We start from the raw sequence: 24,571 nt of genomic DNA, 5'->3' as shown, positions 1-24,571 counted from the left end.
CTATAATTAAGTTGTTATTAAACATAGGTATGCCCAAAAGCTTTAAAATAAAATTTAATTGGATATTCCTAAATATATTGTGTTAGTGTGTGTTTGTGTGTCAGTAAGATATAATATAATTGAAAATTCTCCAAATAATTATTTAAAATTCATGTGAAAGAAAAATAAACCTGATAAGGCAAATAAAGGTTAATTTATTTAGATTGATACAAGGAAAATGATAGCATAAACTATTGTTGAGGGTAATTGTTTTTTATTTTACAATAATTTTTGTTTCTTTACTATTTCTAACTTTTAAATGTAAAGTATATGTTTTCTTTTAAATATTAAATACAAGGTAAAAATGAATAAAATATGATAATACATGCATATGAGTGTCACACTTGGATAGTATTGACAGGAAAATACAATGTACCCATGCATAAAAATAGAAATAGAAATCGAAATGAAAACAATAAAAAAATTTAATGTCTGCTTTTATTAAGAGTTGGAAAAGGTTAAATACATATTTCTATAAAACATACATTTAGATGTTGACTTACAATTATGAAAATAATATCACAAACAAATAAAAGAAAATAAAACTGATTTATTTATTAATTTTTTTTTTACTACGCAATCTTTTATTATTGTTGCATATTTACAAAAATATTTTAAAATGAGAATATTGTAGTTTAAAAATATTTGTCAACTAAATAATTCTAATTCAAACCTTAGTTGCTAACATTTTTATAAAAAAAGGATGTAGACTAGCAGACCATGAGGATTACGTGTACAGGCATCTTGGAACGGAAACTAATAGATGATGAATTTACTTTTATTTTGTAAGTTGTAAATATTTTTGAACGTGTATATGAAATGCATGTAACTTAATTTATTTTAAATATAGTGGCTCATTTATGCTTTGAATTTGTTCATAAATGAAACTTATAGATAAATTTCTTACGTCCAACCGTCAGTTCTTGCTTTGATGATTTCTATACTCCCGGGCCTAATCGTGACAAAAAATATTTCTACCTTAAATTTCTAGAAAGCAACAGGAAAGCAACTCGACAACCAAATCTGCGGTGGTGATTTGAAACTTATAACATATAGAAAGCTATGCCAAATAAATGCCAAGTTTATGGGAAATAAAGTCACCATGCTTTGCAACCGAAAGATATCAGCAGTAGACGGTGAAGGCAACAAACGAAAATGAATAGGTGTGCAAGCTTTGTGGAACACATTATTTCAATTGCACATCAGTGAATCGATAATGAACTTATTTTTACATTAAAATCCAATCAAATTGTACAATGAACATACCAAAAACAGGCCTCATATAATCATGGTGAACAACAGTTCTGCTGCTTTAGGGATATTGGAGTGTACAGCATCAGTTCTACAAAACTTAATTTCAGTGCATATTAAAGTTCTCAATCTTCACCAAGCCAATCTATGAATGTTATATTAATAAGAATTTTTTTTTTTTAAATGGTCCATGCAAATCAAATTATTTATGGTACAGTTAGCCTTCCTCCCAATCTATGTCATCTTCATCATCGCCAGATGCTTCTGGCTGGGCATTCAGGTCAGCAAGCTTGAAAGTTTCACTCTGATTGCCTGAAATGAAATTTGAGAAACATCACAGGATTATGTATTCTCTTTCAGTTAACTGAATGTAGTTAAAGCAATGGAAAGGACACAACCAGAGATCCTCCTTGAGACCAATTTTATTATTATTATTTATTTTTTGTTCATTATTTTCTCTTGTTTGCAAAAATATTTGTATAGTGTATTTTTCAATGCTTTTATTTTTTTTAATAAATCAATTTGCTTTTAAAAAATACTCAAAACAACCCTAAGCTATTATTGAGTATTTTTTAAGACATGTTTCCATATGCCATACATTTTTTTTGTTTGAAAACAAAATATAAACAAAAACAGAAAAATAAAAGTGATCCCAAATTTTCCGGAAGTGCATAAATTGTGCATTTAGCTTAAAAACTGCATGATAGCATAAGAAATATTTAAACATGTATGATAAATGTTAATAAGTTACCAAGATTATTGTACTGAAGAAACCATTCATCATCTAGAAGTTTTTAACTTAGATCACAAAGAAATAAGTTTAGTAACTTTGTGAAAAAGTGGGGCAAAGATATTTGGGATAAAAGAAGTCTCCTAGGAATTTGTAGAAGATTGCCAACAAATAAAGCTGATGAAGGAAAATACTATGAAATTTGCTTAAAAGAAATCAAAGAGAACTATGAAATTTGCTCAAAAGAAATGAAACACAATTACGCATCACTATGTAATCTGAAAAATGAAGACCAGTACGCCAAACACTCCAACTTCCCTTAAATTTTTAGCAAACAGTGTATTATCTTCAGAATTTGTAGCTTGGTTCTGGTTGAGCCATTTTCTCATCTAAAGTATACTTGAATTAATAGTATATTCCTGATCCAAATTTAGCTTAGGGTGGCTGCGGCTGACAGTAAAGTCACGTGTAAAATTGGAGAGTCCAAAATGTTTACTATTTTGAAGTCCAAAATTGGAGTCCAAAAAGAAAAAAGAAGGGGTTGCTTTCATTAGAAGCCAAATTTCACAATTAATGGTTTCATTCACCAATGACCCTGAGACGTCACAAGCAACTTTCATCCAACAAGTTATGCGAATTCTGGAGACAACTCTAGAAATTTCTGAAGACATGTCGTTAAAGCTTTTCTCCATGAAGTTGTTGGAGGACCAAACCCGTAGAGAGTTCTTCATAACGATGACCCCTGACCGTAGGATCAACTATTAACATTATTTTTATGACAGCAGAGACGCTTGAATTTATTTAGTAGACCTTTTTTTTAATTTTGATATTCGTGTTACTCACTGTTTAATGAGATGTCTATTTTTATTTTGTAATGTTCCGACTGGATATTTGCTTTCAAGTATGAGATGAGCTAGTATAAACAATTCTATTGTACAGAATTAAAATGCAATGACTGAATAGTCATTTGTCCAGAAACAACTGAGGCACAGTTGTTTTCAAACTGCAAAAAAAAACAAACAGTCAATTTATCTGCAATAGCTTCTGCACAAAAGTTTCATGTCACTGCTGTTGCACAGTAGCTTATTAATAAGCTGCAGCTGCACCAAACAGACCCGCAGTCACCTGTCATCCTGCAAGCCCTCTGTCGAAACTTCTCCCTCTAGCAGACCCTTCTCTGAAGCTTCTACATGCAGCGGGCCATCCTCCATAACTTCTCCCGCAGCGGTTCTCCCTGTAACCTGCAAAACTCTGCCCTCTCAATTCCTGTCTTTTCTTCCATTGTTTCCCTACAGTGGGTCTTGCTGCTCCCTTTCCCTGTCGGACGTCTCTCAACAGCTACCAGAGGTCCTTGCAGGTTTTCATGCATTCATCCACTTACGTGGTAAAGCAGCCAAGAATTCTGTAGCTTGTAGTAGCTCAAAATTCTTCCAAACCTAAATGTAAATAGGGTTTATGACCAAGTACCAAATGAAGATGTCTAGTTATACTCCGGAGCATACTAGCTTGATGGCCAAGACATCATATCTTTCTATCTTGTTAACATTGAAAAATTTCAACCGTGGATAATAGATTCAGGTGCTTTTAATCACATTATTAGGGACATTCATGTCTTTATCAACTACCAAGAGATCACCAACCCCAAATTTGTTAGACTTGCTGATGGATCTCACTCAGGGATTGTTGAGAAAGAAAATGTGAACATCTCCAAAGATATTCAGCTTTCATCAGTGCTATATATTCCTAAACTAGAGTACAACTTACTTTCAATTAACCTGCTTACTCATGACTTGAATCGTGTTATTAAATTCCACCCCAACTCTTGTGAATTTCAAGTCATGGATTTGGGAAAAGTGATTGACAGTCTTGAATTGCATCAAAGTCTATACCTGTTCAAGAAGAACAATTCCCTTAACACAAAGTCTTTTCTCTATTATACCCTTCTCATGATCTCGAGTCTGTTGTTTCTGAGCCAATTGAAAAATCAAGTTTTATTATGACATAATTGTATGGGTCATCCCAATTTTTCTTATATTGTGAAGTTTCACCCCCATCTTTTAATTAACAAAAAGTCGGAGTTCTATTAGTGTGAAACTTATCGAATGACTAAACATACCCATCATGCATATCATCAGTCTCAGTAGAAACTCTCAAATCATTTATTCATCATCCACAGTGACATTTGGGAATCTTCAAAATTGAAAACAATGAATTGACATATATGATTTGTATCCTTCATTGATAATCACACTAAAAACAGTTAGATATTTCTCATGAAAGAGAAATTTGAAACTACAAAAATTTTCAGTCCTTTTATGACATGATTTACACTCAGTTTCAATGCACAATTCAAATTCTCAAAACTAAAAATGCAAAGGTATACTTTAACTCTATCCTTGAACCGTTCCTTGTAAAGAATGGTATTATCCATATAGTTCATGTGTTCGGACTTCATAACAAAATGTGATAGCTGAGAGTCTCAAAACTAAAAATGCAAAGGTATACTTCAACTCTATCCTTGAACCCTTCCTTGTAAAGAATGATATTATCCATATAGTTCATGAGTTCGGACTTCATAACAAAATGTGATAGCTGAGAGTAATAATAGACATCTCTTTCAGATATCTTTGGTCAATAATGTTTTCTCTTAATATCCTAAAAGATTTTGGGAGAATGTGCTCTTAGCCACCGACCTCATTAATAAAATCGCAAGCAAGATTGTTGGACTCAAAGTCCCTCTCTATATTTTAATGAAAAAATTACCCTTATATTAGAATCTTCTCGTCCAATCTTTCTCTAAAAATATTTGAGTGTCTCTTTTGTCTACATTCACAAACCAAACCGTATAAATCTTGACCCAAAATTTATCAAGTATATTTTTTAGCATGCCTCCAACAAAAGGGGTATAAGTGTAACTCTACTATTACTAGAAAAATTTACTACATAGGTGTCACATTTTTTTGGAAATCATACTCCCAAATCTGATATGAGCGGTCGGGGGTGACACTTACACGGCAACCCCGCCTACACTTGTTCCTACCTCGCCAAACTCTCCTTGTCTTGTTAAGGATATCCAACCAACCAAACATGAAATGCACGACAAAGAATTTCGTTTGTATGCTAGAAGAAACAAAAATCTTGAGCTGATGAAAGATAACTCGCAGAAACAGAACTGCTCCGATTAAAACCGGTGTCCACGTTCAATTGAAATTTTAGATAATGGGACTAATACTCTTGAGTTAGCCTCTTTCTCTTCTAGTGTTGATGACAAGGAAAGTTGTACCAGATACCCAATTCAAGAGTATGTAGCTCAACCTACAGAGCGTTTATATCTTAGCATTAAAAATGTTCAGATTCCTAAATTCATTCATGAAAAACTTGAAAAATTCATAATGGACAAGAGCTGTGGAATTAGAGATTCGAGCACTATAGCATAGGGACACATGGATTCTTACTAAATTCCCCCAAGATAATAAGCTTGTTAGATGCAAGTGAGTGTTTAACATCAAATATAAAGCTAATGGGAGCATTGAGAGAGACTTATTGCGAAATTTTTCACGCAAGACTATCAGATTGATTATCAGGAGATCTTTGAACCAGTTGTCAAATTTGACAACTACTAGAGCTCTTCTTCCAGTAGCAGTTAATAAAGATGAGGACTGCAACAACTTGACATAAGAAAATACCTTCCTGAATAGGGATCTGGCAGATGAAGTGTATATGGATATACCACCGGAACTTGAGAATGATTCCAACAAATACTTAGTATACAACTCGGGAAGTCTCTCTATGGACTTAAGCGATCACCAAAACCGTGATTTGAAAAGTTTGTTAAAATTATGAAATTCAAAGAATATTCTCAAAGTCAAGCTGATCACACATTGTTCATAAAATACAGTCAGAGAGATAGCATTATTACACTTATCTTATATGTGGATAATATGATTTTTACTAGTGAAGATGAAATAGAAACTCTTAAAATCAAAGCTCGTCGTTGATTTTAAAATCAAGAACCTAAGAAACGAGATATTTTCTAGGCATGGAGGTAGCAAAGTCTAAGAAAAGTATTGTTACATTATAGAAAAAATACCTCCTAGATCTACTAAATGAAACACTGATGATTAAAAGTAAACATGTTGATACTCCAATGGAACCCAACAAGAAGTCTAATAGTGAAGAAGAGAGCATATTTGTGGATAAGTGAAGATGCAAAAGATTGGTATAAGAATTCATCTATATATCACATTCTAAGCCAGATATTTCATACCCTATCAGTATAGTGAGCCAACACATGAATAACACAAATGAAGAGCATTTGGAGATGGTATATAAGATTCTGAGGTTTTTCAAGAAAATTCCTAATTATGGATTAATTTTTAAGAAAACCAAAAACAGAAATGTGGAACTCTACACTGATGTTAGTTGGGTAGGGGAACTCACTCACAGAAGTTCTACAACCTGTTACTGCTCATACGTATGCGAAAATCTGATTACAAGGAGAAGTAAGAAGCAAAATGTTGTTTCTAGAAGCAGTGCAGAATCAGAGTATATAGTATTTGCCTTGAGAATCTGTGAAGAAATATGAATTCAGAAACTGTTAAGGGAACTGGAACATACCTCCAATATGTCTATACAGAGGTTTCATGATAGTCACGTAGCTATAAGTATTGCCAAGAATCATGTAAATCATCACAGGACCAAGCATACTGAAGTTGATAAACACTTGTCTCTAAAAAGACTAAAAGCAGAATTATAAAACTAAGCTATATACAAACATACCAAGTTATTGATGTCTTCACCAAAGCCCACCTTTAAGCACTTTCTTAGATCTCAATAATAAGCTTGCTCTCTATAATATCAACAACCTAACTTGAGGGGGAGTGTTAAAACTTGAGAAGTTTCATATGGTTTTCCTAGTATGGACCTGCTAGCTATCCAAGATTTTATGGGAGATTTGATTGGAAACCAATTTGGAAACCTTGTGATTTGTGTTTATTTCTTTCCTATTTATGTTTCTTTATTTTTTTTATTTATGAATTATTTCCTTCCCTGATTTAGGAGGGATTGAATTTTCTATATATATGTACCCTACATGTGAATAATGGAATCAAGCAATTTTCCCAATTAATTTCTACAAATCTCAATAAAACCTAGGGCAATGATAAGCACATCACGGTAAAATATAGTTATTAACTTAATGTTTTTTTTATTATTATATTTTGATATAATGTGAGAACTCTAACTAGCACTCATTCATGAGTAATTGTTTAATTTTATGTATTCTTACTTAGCTTGTCATTTCTTATATAATAGTTTAGTCTTCAAGGGCCATCTCTGTGTCATCATAAATTATGCATCAATTTTATGTCAAGCTAAAAAAAAATAAACTTAGCAATTTGTTACTTCTTAGCTATCAGGATAAAACAGTCATTTCTTTTGATGATTTGACACAATCATGGCCCTTGAAGACTAAACTATTATATAAAAAATGGCAAAGATAAGAAGGAATACATAAAATTAATATACACAATTACTCGTGAATGAGTACTACCACATTGGATGTCTCACATTGTATCAAAATATAACCATGAAAATCATTAAGTCGTCAATTTGAACTAACAATTATGTTAAGAATGAATCAAAAGACTAAGGAACGACAATAACTTAATATCAATTGATAAAAAAGGTTAAGGAGGCATTGCCTTACCAAATAAATTTATCATGTTTCAACATTAGCATTACAACTTGCAACTTCACCAAAAGCTTATTAAAACACAAACAAGCTATCAAACATGTTTAGGAAAGTACTGTTGAGGAAAACCCGTGCACGCCAGCAAACATCACGTAATCAAATATATATGGCAAACAGATCTCAGATCAACTGAAGAACTTAAACAAAGCAGTGCACTTTCAGGCAAACCATTAAGCATCTATACTCAACAAATTGATTGGATGCATCAGAAAAAAATTACCTGTTGGAACAGCCTCTTCCCAATCAACATCATCGTTGTCATCTTCCACACGTTTTGATTTCATACCAACTTTCCGATCATAAGGAGCTCCAAAGGTGCCATTGAAAAGGTCAGATGTTGATGCCTTGTATTTCTCAGCTTCTTCTTGCATTCTTCTGGATGCTGCTTCCTGTTCTTCCTGTCTCTTCGCCAGAGCAGCATAGTAAGCCTTGAGGTACTCATCCTACAAAATTTGAATTAGTACACAAAGTAAAACAATGTAACATGAGATAAGTTACAGGATCAAAAACTATAATTAAATGGGGATTTGCTATAGAAAATCCATCAACTGAACTAGCCTGTAAATTTTTTTCATCTTCCTTCTCAGCACCTGGCTTCTTCTCATCAATAGTATATGAACTCTGTTCTGTCTTTATCTCGTGTTTAACTTCTCCTCTTTGTTCTTTCGTGAGAACCATTCCTTGCTTGATCATCCAAGGAGGTAAAACTTTCATGGTTGTAGATTTTGTATCGGTTTCAGTGCCCTCCTCTTTTACATCCATACCAGATAATGCAACCTCAACCTACCAACATTAGTATAAAAATAACATGATGAAGATTCTGTTAAAAAATTAAATGATAAGAGTTACAAACAGGTTCCAAACCTTCAACAGCTTACTAAAATAGCAGATATCATCATGCATGACTCAAAACAATGTAGGCATGCTATTGAAGGAAAAAAGCAAGATTATTAGTGCTTTTATCAAGGAATTCAGAAAAATGGAAACTGAATGGACTGAGAATGTCGAGTATTTTCACCAACTTAAGAGTCTGTACAATATTTGATATAATACAAAAAAGAAAATGAAGTAAATGTGGTTCTAATAGTAGGCCCATGAGCTGCACTCATGAACAGAATTTAATTTCATAAAAATATTAAGTAGGATTGAACGGATGTCTTACAGGTTTGACTATTCAAGTAGCAAATGCATGGCAAAGTCAACATTAATCAACCATTGGGCAAATGTTACTTTCTTTATAAAATACATTGCATATGGATTGTGCAGCACAAAAATAGGTTATGTAGGCACTAAACAACGAATTTGAGTAAATGGACCCAGTAGACTCGATAATTTAAAAAAAAACGATCGTTCTACCAACAAATAATGCAGGGAATATGATTTAGCAGGCTTCTTCATACTGTGATCTACATTGAATTTTTTACAAGAACAAGATAAATGAAGCAGGTAGGAGCATGGTAGGATGGATGATAGTTAAAATTGGAGGTGGAATGAATTATCAGTATATATGCGTGACAAGGAGTGGAAGTAGCATCATTGAAATTGGCAGACATAATAAAAAGTGATTCGGAGGCTAATGATGATGATGAAAAAGCAAAACCAACCAAATACCAATTCAGTTACCATATCAACCTTGGCTGAAAAGAACGTATTTGCATAAAGCTAGAAATTGACTTGGACAAAAGGAAAGCATACCCTCGTTTCACCCAGAAATGGCATGGGTGTCCCACCATATCCTTGACCCTGAGAAGATTTGGAAGAGTCGTTGGTATTATAATCACCTGTAACACGTGCAGCAGCATGTACTCTAGCTTCCCATGCTAAGAGTCCTCCAAATTCAGGAACAGCTAAATCCTTTACTCGAGCAAGTTGCATCGTCAAGGGCTTCAACTGCTCCTGTATTAGTTGTAAGTTCGGTATTAGGATCTCTAAGATTCAGAAGACAAGTTAGAAAAGGAAACTTCAGACTCAAAATTGTATGGATTTATGTATTCCTATCTCATCTTAAGAAGCCCAAAACCAAATAACAAATAAATCATCAAAAAAAAAAAAAACATTTGCCAAAAATAAAAAAATATATATGCATCATATATTATAGCTGACATGGAATGGTAAAAAAAAAGTCATTTGGTCACTTTTCTAGAGAATCTCTGGCATCTACAAAACCAAAAATTCAGGACACTATATTGTAAATTAAAGCAGGAACAGCAACAGGAAACTAAATCCAATTGATTCTGTAATGCAAACTCGATTGGAGAGGAATACACAATCTAGAGACACATCTAAATTAAAATTATTGTGGTAAAGAAGCTACATAATGGAAGGACAATAGGGAGAGCTTGTGTCTATTATATTTGGAAATATCAACTAAAAGATAAAACAATAATCAGTCACTCAGTGACACTACAGTTGGGTATATATGCAGAAGCACAAGCTCAGACTCATGCACACTTTAATAATTGCCTTTTTTTTATTTTAGATATGTATAAATAGATGCAAATATAGAAATTCAGAGAATGCATTTGTAAAGAGGGAAAGAACATAATCACTTTCCTCGAAACTATATGTTCTTTAGGATTTGAAAAAAGTGAAATTCAAAGCAGATGATCCTCAACATCAACCAAAAGTCATAACTTTCAAAATGATGTTCTTAGGCACCGTGCTTAAGAGAAAATGAATACTATGCAAAAACAAATTACGGTCTTATTAGTACAATGTTAGGTAGAAAATGTTGTTATCTAAACAACAATGTTATTCATATAGAAATTTTATCTTTCAAATGTTCTGTGTTTAGTTCAATATTATCTTATTAAAAAATATTATTGAGAAAAATTAATGGTGATCAAATACTTTCCTTTTTAAAAAACCCATCAAGATTGAAGCAATTTAGATAGCATTCAATTTGGCCGCTATTTAGATTATCTTAATCTCGACTAACAATGTCATTTAGATTAGCACAATGTAAGATAACATCAATCCAAACAATGTTTATCCTAAATAGCATAATATTACATTAAACCAAAGAGCCCAGACATTGTTTTTTGTCCATTCTTGAATTTTAGATGTTCTATCATCGAACTCCCTCACTCTCAATGCTGCCAACTCTACAAGTTCTGCTCCCTTCATAATCAGGGCTCACAAAACCCCACCACCATCAAAAGCTTTTCCTTGATCCAAGCCTGCAAGGCTGCAACCTTAGCCATCCCAACATCTTTTCAATTTTACCACAACTACCCATTAATCTCAATTGTTATCTTCATAACAACAGTTACAATGGAAAGGAACTATGATCAAGTATTAAAGTTTAATTTTGATAATTAATTATTTTTTTCCTAATTAATTAATGTTAAAATGAATTAAGAACCCTAAGTTTAAAACTTATTTAGAATTAAGTTACTAACAAATTCAAGCAATCCCAAAAGAAAATTTTAGAAGCTTTAACATAAAATTTCTTTAATTATTATCATTATATGTATTAAATTGAACTAAACAATGTTAAAATCACTTAATTGAAAATTTCATAGAAATAAAGGTAAATTGAATATTTCTATGAAACTTTAAATTTGGCAAAATTTCAAACTGTAAATAACTTAATACATATGTTTTTGTTATATCACAACTTTTCTTTTAAAATGTAAAAGTTAATGTTTCTTTTAAGTTTTAAATGCAAGAAGAGAAATAAAATTCATATATGCATACATATAGGAGTCACCTCTTGATGGTACTGGCAGAGGAATACAATATCCCCGCGCATGAAAATAGAAGTGGAAAGGGAAATTAAAATTCAAATGTAAATGATTGTCTACCTTTATGATGATTAAAAAATATTAAAGATATATTTTATTAAAATATATGTTTAGACGATGACTCTCAATAACGAAAAGTGTAACGAAAATAAATGAAAATAAACGGAAAAAATATTTTTTTTAATGTTCTTTTACTGCAATTTAAAAAATATTTTAAAATGAGAATTATTATAATTCAGAAACATTTCTCCACTGAATAGTTTTAATTCAATCATTAGGTGCTAACATATTACAGAAAAACCAGCTTTAGACTAGATGAACCTCAGAGAGTACGTGTACAAATGCCGAGGAGTGCAGACTGATAGGTATTATAGCTCGGTATTTATTTTTGTTGGATGCAAATATTTAAACATAAATAAACTGTTGTAAATATAAGTTTTATGAAAAAATATGATTCTTTTCTGTTTTGAATTTTACTTTAGTTATGACAAGAAATTGTTAGATACTTTCCTCCGCCCAACCGATAGTTGTCAGCATGATAATTCCAAGCTCCTGGGTCAGGTCGTGACAATCATACCCACATGTAAAATAAAAAAAAAATTACAGTGAATGTATCTTATCGATACAATATTTGATGTTGCTCCTAAGATAATTTATTAAATGAAATGTAAAAGAAATTATTTAAATTTTCTAATAAAATGAAAATACTAGTGTTTACTCATTTTTTATTGCATATATATTAAATCATATTTATGGAAATTACTACATAGTAGAAGGTAATTATCCACAAAGTTATTATATAAATTAAACCATTGTTTAACTTCAATTATAGGAAAAGCTTCTAAAAATTAAATTGAAAATAGAAGGAAATTTGCATGCATAAATGATGGAGAGAATACTATGATTAACCCCAAAATATATTTTGATCCCTTGTCCTAAAGAGGGCCACTCTAATTTATCGCCCCTTAGTAGCCAAAATGTCATTTAACTTGCAAGTATTTTTCAAAGGAGCAAAACAGTTATCAATCATGCAAACACTCCAATAACATCCAGTTTAATTTTCATGGCAACTCTATAACACTCAACTTATCACTGCAAGGAAGTGGATAAATAAGGTTGTTCCTTAAGTTACTAGAGCAAAACCAAACTAGCCTGAGTTCATAAGATTTGAATCACATTTTAAAAATTGATTCAAGATGAAATTATCATACAAGGTCGCAATTTGATTAGTTCACAGAAAACCAAGTCCAAAGTAAGAAATATCTTTTCGGGCTAGTTATGAAAAGTAAAAAACAGATTCCTTCTGGTAGAAATTGGCAAGGAACTTTCCTCTTCTATGACAATAGAAACCTCCGGAACAGTTGACCATGGGCATAACAACTGGTGAGACCAGTGCTGATCAAAATTGTGGTACCAACCCTACTTTAGAACTCAAACCCAAAGGCTAGAAAGCCAACCAAGATGACAGTAAGACACATGAGCTCAGAGAAAAAAAATTGGTGTCCCTCATCATGAAGCCATAAAATATACAACACTATAACTCCGTCGAGCTATAAAGATTTCCAACCAATCCCAGTTCAACTTCTCATTATTCTCTTCTTACACATAGCTACAAAAATATCAATATTCTCTTCTGACAAAGTGTGGAGCCATTCCATCACATTTGCCAGTTATTACGTTAACATCCTTCTATAGATGATCTTTTGCAGGATGCCCACCTTAAAACAAGTTAAAAAATTTATAAAGGCATTTCTATGTATGCCGAGCTTATGGCACTTGTAAACCAAGCAGGATAGTTGAACCAATCCATTTCACATCATTACAATCTCAACAAGATTTTATAGCTATACAAAACAGAATTGCCTAATTCGGTATTTTTCAAAACACAAAGTAGAACCTCTATGCTACTGTTAGCATTTAAAGCAAAACCAATTTACCTTTTGTTAAAATTTTTTGCATAAAACATAATGTAAAAAGTGGCACCTCAATTAGGTGGCATGCACTCCCTTCGTTTTTTCATATACTAATTATTATATATACCGTCTAAAGTTGCGCAATTAAAGAAGTGCCTCTATGCAATTGCAAAAAAAACTGCGTCGAGGTGTACGCCTTTCATGGATTGTGTGAGGCGTACGTTTCACTGTTGATAAGACGCAAAACAAGGCATGCTTCATCACAAGTTTAATGAGGCATTCGTCTCATATTCTATATAGTTGTCAAATTAGGTATTTATGAATTGTCTGTTTTGTTCAAACCCACAAGCCTCCAGTCTCCCACCTCCCTCATGCTCGGGTTGGGACAATCGCTTATTGCACCGGGCGCCATCGTCGCCGCTTGAACCTCCCACTGCCATCGCCGCCGCAACCACATTTTGCTTCAACTACAACTTGATATTGCACCTGCAGCTTGTTGTTCCGCCTGTTGCTGCCACACCACCCACTCCTCTACCTCCTACTCTTGTTGCACTAAACATTACCGCTTGTTGCATCGGTCAATATTGCCGTTGTCGCCACTTGATCATGTTGTTGCCGACGCCGCTACTACCACCTGATCATGTTGTTGTCGACTCTGCTATCACCGCTACTTGTTGCTTAGCTGCAGCTTGTTAGTGCACGTGCAGCTTGTTTCACTTTTGTTGTCGACTCTGCTATCACCGCTACTTGTTGCTTAGTTGCAGCTTGTTAGTGCACGTGCAGCTTGTTTCACTTACTGCCTCCAAGCCACCGCCTCCCCTGCCTCTTCTTAATGCTCTCGACACCACCACCTGTTGCACGCTTTAACGTCGTCACCTGCTCCTGCTACATGACTTACAAACTTCCAATTTGTTTGAATTTCAAAACAATTTTCACTCTAGGGTTTTCATGTTTTGTGCAATTCATAACTTTTTACAATGTTATAACATGTTAATAAGTCTACATTTTATAGATTTATAAATTATGATACTACCATATATATCGATTTATGTGTGTCATCCTTGCGCAGGGGTCATGCTAATCTTCTCTGTATCGTTCCAATTTTATCGGATGTCTCAGAGGATACAGACAGACAAACATACAGACAGACACACACACACACACACACACACACACACACACACACAGACAGACAGACAGACACAGAGACACACATACACACACAATATGTTTAAAATTGTAAAAAGCAATAAAAAATGATTTCACCGAGTTGTTTGATATTATCATGAAAAGAAATTTAATAAAGAAAGGAAAAGAAGAATACCCAAATTCAATATATAAAATACAATCATAGACTGCCTTCTATTTAAAGCTTTCAAATTCACTAGCAAGGAGAGAGCTACATTTGAAAATGAGGCACTCACAATTTTTTAAAATATTTTATTATTATAATGAAAAAACAAAGTATTTTATGTTTGAAAGTTATCATGAAAAAAATGAAAGTGATAAATCTATCAAATCAATCTAACCACTAAGCAATATTACATAATTGGAGGAAACAATCGTCTAATTGAAGCTTTTCAATTTCATAAGCAATGAACGAGCTCCATTTCATAATGGAATTTTCTCAATCATTTAAAATATCTAATTCTTCAAATGCAAGATAGATAAGTAGCGTCAATCAAATCTATCTACAAATTTAAAATAATTTAGGCCACAACTAGAGGAAAAGTATTCCAAATGAAGCTTTCAAATTGACATGCAATAAGAAAACTCCATTTCATAATGGGGCTCCCTCAATTGTTTAAAATATTTTACCTTCTAAAAGTAGAGATTAATTTTACGTTTAAAATTTATGCTGGAAAAAAAAACAAATCACATCAACAACAACCACCCTTTATCCCACTAAGTGGGGTCAGCTACATGAACCTTTTTCTCCATTGCCTTCTATTGAATGTCATATTTTCATTAAATTCTAATAAATTATGATCATTTTTTATACTATGCCCAAATATTTCTAGGTCTACCTCTGTCTTTCTTAACATAAATCAAATCTAAAACATCTGCTCTCCTAACCAGATCATCAGATGGTCGACGTTTAATGTAACCAAACCATCTAAGACGGCTCTCTCTAATTTTGTCTGCCACTGAGGCTAAACCAACACAATCGCGGATATATTCATCTACAAGAACACTCTCTAATATATATTATAATTTATATACTCCTTATTTTATTATTTCATTCTTACCTTAATTAATACAAAGAATCAAGTAGAAAAAAAGGCTTAGATCAATTGTAAACCAATTATAAGTTAATTTACAATTAAATGGAAATATTTTGCTTTTTTTTTTTTTTGCACAACGTCAAATTCTCACAATAATTTCTCTCAAAAATAGCCCTAGCAATGAATTAAGAAAATAAAATATCACTCAAAATCTCTGCACCAATAAAATGTGTGACACATGTTGAAAATTATAAATTGATTCATGTCCAAAATTAAACTCAATTTGTGGACCAAACCCAATTTTGAATCCATCAAGTTAAATATTGAAAGACTATGCCACTCATGAATCAATCATCCAACAAATTCTTTAATGATAAAATAAATTATAAGATGTTTGATTCAGAATTCATTTATTAAAAAGCGCAAAAGCAATGCACACCTAAAAGATATTAATGAAACTTTCATTTTCACGTACAAGTTATTCAATGAATCTATTAACCATATTATACAAAAAAATCGTGACAAGGAGACTAATATACAAAAAAGAAGGTGACACAGAGAAAGGGAGCAGCTAGACAATAAGGAAGCCTTCAAATACCTTCTTGAAGAAAACCCTTCTCGGCATAAATTTGAATAAGCCATGAAAAGCATTTTGATTGAGAGAAGCTGGGAAAAGCATTTTAACTCGCTTAGCTTTACTTATATCCCCGCATTCATTTCACGTTGGATAGAACATTTGGAGTGACAAAATCTGACATTTGTGCCCGCTCTCATACTCTTCAAAAAGAAATTTATATTTCGTACGACAAAGAATTTAAGCATGATATCTCGAACTCATCTACATTTGGCTGTCAAACAATAAAATAATTTTAATTCATCTAATTGCAATGCAACCTAGCAAAAGTCCCATGTGACAAACTAAAAAAACCTACTAAAGTCCTCCGTCCTCACTTTTAATTGAAGTTAAACAAAATAACAGCTTGGAGTTTCATAATACTCTCTTACCGTCCAGGGAGTGGCTTTAAACATTTTAACACCTAACTTGACAACCAACTTAATGTGCCATGTTTTCCAAGACAATGTCCCATCTCACTAAAATCTAGCATTAAGATCAACTCTTGATGTTCCACCATCCCAAGTGCCACAGCACAAACAAAGTCTTGAATCAGTGGTGTTGTAAGTGAGCACAAACCTCTTAGGTGCCTGGAGTGGGAGTCTTCGAAAGAGTTGACTTTTCGATGTGACCAGTCAAAGGTAGAAGCCTGTGAAATTTCACTAAATGTCGGGTGGTTCAAACTTCTTTGTTTCAATTGAAACCTGGTATGGAGCCGTCGTCAGCGCCTTGCTCCGCACCTTACCTTTAGTATGACCAGGAGAAGGAAGAAGATAAGGTTGACTACCTCACTCAAGGATAGGAGCCCAGGAGACAATCTTCATTTAGTCTCCTAATTTTGGACATCTCAAAAATGACAACAGAAACCTAAGCATCTCAAAAATGACAACAGAAACCTAGACATCTCAAAAATGACAACAGAAACCTAAGCATCTCAAAAATGACAACAGAAACCTAAACAATGATGCCAGATACATCAATAGCAATGGCAAACACCTTGGTAAAAGATGCTTTGCCTTCTCAACAGCAACCTCAGATACCTCATAAATGCCCCTTGTCACCTCAAAAAAAACTTCATGAACACCTCATGGCCTCAGCTAGCTTCCTATGGATTTTGGCAACCTTGGAAAGAAGCTTAGCAACCTCAATAAGGTTCTCACAAACTTCTGAGGTAAGTTAGTCTCTTAGATTTCGCTCCACAATAGCAGATCATTTTTTTCTAATAAATATGTCCAAGCCATTTAATAAATTACTACTCCAAACAGACCTCAACAACTCATAAAAAGATACTCCAATGAATGTGCCCGTTCGTCTTGATGATCTATTTAGTCATTTCAACGATAACACCAATCGCCTCAGCTATGCCCAAGTTCATTTCCGCGAGTTACATGTTCACATCGACGTTATCATTGCCACATATTTAAATTATGCAAACTACTTAACACTACTTACTACTTTCCCAATTATTAATTATGAAATTATATAAGCCATTATCGACAGTCTCAAAGACTCCAGAAATTATATAAGCCATTATCGACAGTCTCATACATACACTTGATACTCATCTTATAAAACCACAATATACTTGCTTTCGAGCAAAGCTAGCATTTACAATATATTTGTAAACCTCGACCGCACATTCATATTATGTAAATTAATAATAATATTTCTAGATAAACAACTTAGATAATCTCGATAAAATATTTTCTTTACTTCAATAAAATAATTATTGAGTTAGCAAGAAGGTTCAATATCTTCATCATCTACAACTTCAATGCTCATTCAACTCTCATATCTACATACAATATGTATGTTTTCATGAATGCATGTATGTGTGTGTGTGTGTGTGTGTGTGTGTATTCATGAATGCATGTGTGTGTGTGTGTGTGTGTGTGTGAGAGAGAGAGAGAGAATGTTCATGCGTGTGTATAATTTCATGACATAAACAAACACATTTCTCGATTTAGCTCAAATCTTCTAATCAATTCATAAGTTATTAAGCCCAAAATGTACATTTAATTCAATACAAATAATTTAGCTTTTACATAAATACAGGTTGCATATGATAACTTGGATTATCCGAGTTCAGTCATCATGGCATACACCACCACACCACGAAGTTACAAAAAGGCTATAGAAACAACAATCACTATTAAATATCATAACGAACTATATCTAGTTTGATCCTCTTTTATTGAGAGGCGTGTAGACAAACTATCATATGCATATGGAAGAGAATCAAAGTTTCTCTATACACAAATGTTCCACAGGTTCCAAAATGGTTGCATCACAAAATATATATATTGAATTCCTGTTACCACTGCTACAACCGCCTAGTGATTATGAGAGCCCCTTGTATGGTCAAGATCAAACAAAGTATATGATGCATGCCACAGAGTGCAGAATAGACCAAACGCCTCTAAGGGTCATATTGCATGCGTTCAAACCATATATGATGTAGATTCAAGAAATAATCATGAATAAATTCCACAACCCCCTATATGGATATCAAACTTCCAGTAAGGCTTTTGCATAACTCTACAGAGAAGAGCTCAAACAACCCTTAGGAAGTTAACGTAGTATAAGAAAATCAAAATAATTCTAGTAATTTTTCGATTATTGTAGTTTTTTTCCTCAGAACTTTACTTAATTTTTGAAAAGCCTTAACTATTTCAATTCATAAATTTAGGTATAATGACAACAGCACCATAGCTCAAAACCGTAGCATGACTCCATAAATTTAGGTATAATGACAACAGCACCATAGCTCAAAACCGTAGCATGACTCCATAAATTTAGGTATAATGACAACAGCACCATAGCTCACAACCGTAGCATGACTCCAGACTCTTCTTTTGGGTTGGGAATCAAAGACCATCGAAACTTCGTCACTTCCATGATCTTAACTTGTCCTCCTCTCAATATCCCGTAGCACTGCCACCTCAAAAGTGACATCATCTCAACGAACTTACATCCTGTAGCGCAATTAATGACATGAGATCCAAAAGTTACAAAGAAGCACCTCGTAACTTTCATTAGTCCTCATGTTGTTGGTATGCCATTTCCTTTCTCCTAGAACCCTCCAGTGACTTCTATGATTACATTGATTGATCAACTATTTCAAGGTGAGTAAATCACCTTTGATGTCACTATCTTCTCTTTCACATTTCAGTTTTTTGTCCTAACCTACTATGCCAATGTAGATGACATTACACATTAATACAAAAACTGTTATGCAAGATTTGGTGTTTTATTAGAATGCCATGACAATCAACCATTTCCTTAGCTCAACTCCTAGACACATAATAAGATAATCACCCCAATAAACATTGTTCTCTTCATTTAAACAAGGTTAGATGCGATGGGAGTCATGCATCAATCTCATTCTTTAAAAGAACTAGTGTAAATAATTTAAAATGAAAATTAAAAAATGCATAATTGAACCAGCAAGCATTTAGCAATATTCCCCATATCATGTTAAACATTTAAGTATCATATACTAAGGCATAATTTTCATGGGAAACCATCTATAGAAGTGATTTCATGAGAATACCTCCATCTTTTGAAGCATATCTTTTAACTTTTCTCTTCTTCGCCTCCTGGCATTATCATCTCCATCTCCCATTTCATCAGCAGCAAGTTTGTCGCTCTCAGCAATAAGTTCACCATTACAGCTTTCGCAGTGAAAATACTCATCAGTCATGCTTACAAGTTGCAGTGCATCAAACGCTGAATATCTGCACATTCATTTCGGCACGTCCAAACACTGAGAAACTTGGTATGAGTTTCAAACTTAAAACACTGCCTGATATCGTGGATACCTTCTACCACAATTAGGGCATATGTACTGCTGGATGGTATTCCTACTGTCCAATTCATCCTTTAACTTTTTCTTCATCCGATGCAATCTATACCTTACGACATCATGTATCTGCATCCACATTCATACATACAAACTGATTTATAAATAGCTGTAGAAGGAAATTCAATATAGTTCAATCTAGGAAATAAAAGGAGAAAAAATCAATGAATAATAATTCCAAACAAAATTTATAAGACAGACATTAAAGTGATATAAGAACAAAGGAAAAAATGAAACAATTTACATAAAGGAAAATCAGAATTTCAAGTCGGGTTTGATCATAAAAGTGAAGCATTATATTCAAATTCAACTAGAGAATAAATTCAGACTTAAAATTTCACTGTTAGAGGCCGAATTCAACAATCTAAATTCTACCTGAAAGCGACAAATATAACAGGGTACAACAATCAAAGCCAACCCAGATTAGCGAATAATGCACTGTTTTCAGCAAATAGATTCACCAGGTGAACCAATTTTTTGATTCAAAATGCGCAAGAAGTTTAAGGGTTGCCAACTCCATAACAATTTACAACTTCTATTCCATTTCTTAGCATGTGATACCCTTTATAATACATGATATTCGCAAGTAGTTAGCCAACATATCCATACCAATCATTTGGAATATGCTACGGTTATAAACGCCTTTCTATTTGTGCACCATCTTGCTTTTACTACGCATTGCAAAGATTGCATGTCCCATTCCCGCATCCATCTATTGTTTAAATCAACATAGTAGTTTTCCAATGAAATGCAGGCTGTAAAAAAAAAATATGTGATCCTGCAAATAGTTAACAATCCAACTAATCAACCATGTTATACACACATTGGGGCAATGTTGTTCTATCATAGTAAGAAAGATTGAAATCTGCTTCAAGATACAGATGAACCAAGTGAAACAAACGTATTGCAAACCAGCCACAACTTGCAGGGAGTTCTTCTATTCCCCAAAAGATCTCACAGTTCATAAACTTTAACATACAAAGCAGACAGTTGGCTATCCATTTCATGATAATTTAAGATGATCATGATTGAAACAATGAGATACAACATGCATAGAAAATAAAGACATTAAAAAAATGTCAATGTAATATATATTACGCCAAGAAATATAGGTTACCATCATTCAAAGAAAAAGCATTTTAATAAAAGGATATTCTGGCATGAAGGATTGACGCTTCTCCATAAATGATAGCTCACAAGTAATTTAACCTTCATTATTTTATATTAAAAGGTATGCTAAACAACTTCATACCTCTCTCTCTCTCTCTCTCTCTCTCATACAAAAAATAAGGAATTTAGATTTCATCTTTTATGATATAATGGTATTATAGATTTTTAATAGAAGAGATCCAACATTGCAGTTTTTGAACCAACAAAAGCACTTACCACTAATGGAAGGTAAAATGCTTTTCCCGGCCCTGCAAAAGAGAGATTTGTTCTCTTCCAGATCAAAATTTTAGAAGCTATATTAAATAGCAGATAAAACATTAATCAAAGAATTCACCCAAATTTTAAAAGGTTTTTTAAGAACCGGTTCCTTGTTTCTTATGGCATAAGCCCGTATGATTGATTACCCCTCAATATAACGAAAGAGAACTTTTGAATAATGCTAATTGTAAGCAATAATTGTTTAGCATAAAAAAGCAATAATTTGGTTGTAGAATGAAAGTTTTAAAATGGTTAGCTCAAGGGTGAATATTGAGGGGAGGGATGCCAACTCAATTAAGATCTCATGGTTTTATATTCCAGAGTTATCATGGACTTTGGTCACAAACTTAGAAAGAACTTTACCAACAAACATAAGTTGTCTCGCCCAAAAGAATCTTGTAGACCTAAGGAAAATATTTGTCTACGATAATAACTTTAAATTAACCTTAGCTACCAAATGAATTTATATTACTATCAAATGCACCTTTGACTTACAACTCAAGGCCTTGGCCATTTGAAACATATGGGGCTTCGAACGTGACCATATATAATAGTGTCATTAGGGGCGAACTTCCCAAGAAATAAGCTCTAGCTAACCATTTACTAACGTGAGATCTTCAAAAAGTAATCAAAGAGGTATGTCATCAACTCGTTGGGAGCTAAGATGAATATTACATTCATCACCCTCAACAAGTTGATAGAGAATTGATGGATTTTGCTCTAAGCTTGAAGCAATAGATTTAATTTAAAAAGGATTTAAATTTTTAAAACTTTCTTGATGTTTGTGTGGGTACATACATTTATCAAAATTCAAACTCCAAAGTAAATTGCATATAACTTGAGCCATTTCAATAATAAGATCTCCTAGAGTTGAATTTGTTTATAAACACAATCACCATGAGGAAAGAAATGATTCAATTATGTCATTTGGATCATGTTAACTCTACTTGCTTGCTTGCAAAGGATTTTTTATTTGCATTAAATATTTTATTGACTCTATTCTTATAAGTAGAGGATCAGACATATAATTTGCATTACTTCAGTTTCCTATAACATTCATTGTGTTGCAGTCTTGTCAATTCTACCTCAAATATAGAGAATAAAGTTTGTAGAAGGAACACAATTGTAGTTTATGAATGTAACATCATCAAGAGTTTTTAATTGGAAATAGATTTACTTTGTAAAATATATTGAAGGTTGTATGTTAACTAGCGACAAAATATCATGTGAAACTTATTAGAAAGCATTTAATACTCAATCATTGATAATGAGCTAATTTTATTAAACCAAGGATATAAATGTTAATGTGTTACAAAATAACACTTGAAGCTTGGTGGAAAGCATTTAATTCTAATCTTTAATGATGAGCTTGTTGTAATAAACCAGGGATATAAGTTCAAAAATTATTCTTTAATAAAAACCTTTTTAACTCCAATAATTATAAAATGAAGGATCAAACTTGTGAACCACTCGAGAATGTGCATACATGTCAAGTTTGAGCTGTAGTACTTGAAGAAAATTTTAATTTTTTCAAAATTACACGCACTGATTACAGCAACTACATGCTTATTGATGCAAAGTAAATTTCAATTTATTTCATATTTTGAAACATAGTACCCTCAGTCTGAATATTTAGAAATGTCGGTTGGAGCACATATGGACATTCAGTACTTGATATGTGTGCCTTCTAATGCATATGCATAATGCACCCACCATGATTTTTATTTTTTTTTTATTTTAAGGCAGGGTAAATCTGAGTTCATCTTATCTTTACTCTAACTTGCATTCTCTGACGAAATGTTCAATTGTTTAGCACATTACCAAAGCAAAGGCAAACAAACTATTTAATGAAGTATGTGTCTCTCAGTACAACTGCATAATACACTTGCATGCATTTCAATACAATTACATGTTACATTTGCGAATTTTTTAGTGTATTTACCAAATGCATTTGCATATTTTTTTGGTGCATTTACAAATTTTTAATGTGCTCACATGAACCGTTTTTTCTTGTATTTATATGATATAATTTTGCAGGACATTCGATGTTTATTTCATGCCACATGTCCATAGCCTTAAGAATATTCAAAGCATATTGTTTACATGAGCATTTTAGAATAGAATATGTGCAAACGTTTCATTTTTATGATTTTCAAATAAGGTCATTTGTCCGTGTGCATGAAACTAATGAAAATAATATTAGGATAGGATCTTGAAATATAGGTACTCTCAATGGTAAATTAATGGAATTAGTTGATATTATGATTCATAGAGAAATTAATATCTTATGTATTCAAGAAACTAAGTGGGTTGGAGAAAAGGCTAAAAAAATTGATAATTTAGATTTTAAACTTTGGTATTCTGGTAAGAGTCGCACTAGAAATGGTGTAGATGTAATTATAGATAAGAGTTTGAAAGATAATGTTGTAAAAATTAATAGAGTTGGAGATAGAATTATAGTCCTTAAGATTATCATTGATACTAAGATTTTTAATATTATAAGTGTTTATGCTCCTCAAGTAAGTTTAGATATAGGGTCTAAAGATAAATTCTGGAATGACTTAGAAGGCTTAATACAGATGATACCTCTTGAAGAAAGAATTTCCATTGGAGAAGATTTAAATGGACATGTCGGTAGAGTGGTAGAAGACTTCAGAAATACTCATGGTGGCTACGATTTTGGAGTAACTAATGAAGAAGGTAGAGCTATTTTAGATTTTGCTTTAGCGTATGATTTTGTTATTACTGATACTTTATTCAAGAAAAGAGATGAACATCTTATTACTTATAAGAGTGGATCCAATTAAACACAAACTGATTATTTTCTTATGAGAAGAAGAGATCGTCGTGATTCTAAAGATTGTAAGGTCATTCCAAGTGAGAATTTAAGTACCCAACATCGTTTATTAGTTCTAGATTTTAAGATTAAGAGTTACAAAATAAAGAATACTAGGACTCATCATCGTAGAATTAAATGAAGAAACTTAAAAGACACAAATAAAATTATTTTTA

General features: G+C 32.8%; 1 protein-coding gene across 1 annotated transcript in view; it reads right to left on the bottom strand.

Annotated features, from left to right (window-relative positions):
- Positions 1–1,199: 1,199 nt before the first annotated feature.
- LOC110028180 (general transcription factor IIE subunit 1) overlaps positions 1,200–24,571 on the bottom strand; it is a 66,033-nt gene continuing 42,661 nt past the window's right edge. Inside the window, exons 6-11 of the mRNA XM_020729923.1 lie at positions 20,091–20,200; positions 19,823–20,006; positions 9,468–9,668; positions 8,331–8,555; positions 7,993–8,215; positions 1,200–1,602 (exon numbers count right to left, since the gene is read on the bottom strand). Of these exons, the coding sequence (XP_020585582.1) occupies positions 1,508–1,602; positions 7,993–8,215; positions 8,331–8,555; positions 9,468–9,668; positions 19,823–20,006; positions 20,091–20,200 (1,038 nt within the window). The 3' untranslated portion in view covers positions 1,200–1,507. The remainder of the gene's footprint in view (positions 1,603–7,992; positions 8,216–8,330; positions 8,556–9,467; positions 9,669–19,822; positions 20,007–20,090; positions 20,201–24,571) is intronic.

This window comes from Phalaenopsis equestris, unplaced genomic scaffold (genome assembly GCF_001263595.1).
Source record: "Phalaenopsis equestris unplaced genomic scaffold, ASM126359v1 Scaffold000500, whole genome shotgun sequence".
Classification (NCBI taxonomy): Eukaryota; Viridiplantae; Streptophyta; class Magnoliopsida; order Asparagales; family Orchidaceae; genus Phalaenopsis; species Phalaenopsis equestris.
The sequence above is the reverse complement of the archived record's forward strand: the minus strand, read 5'-3'. Positions and strand labels throughout refer to the sequence as shown.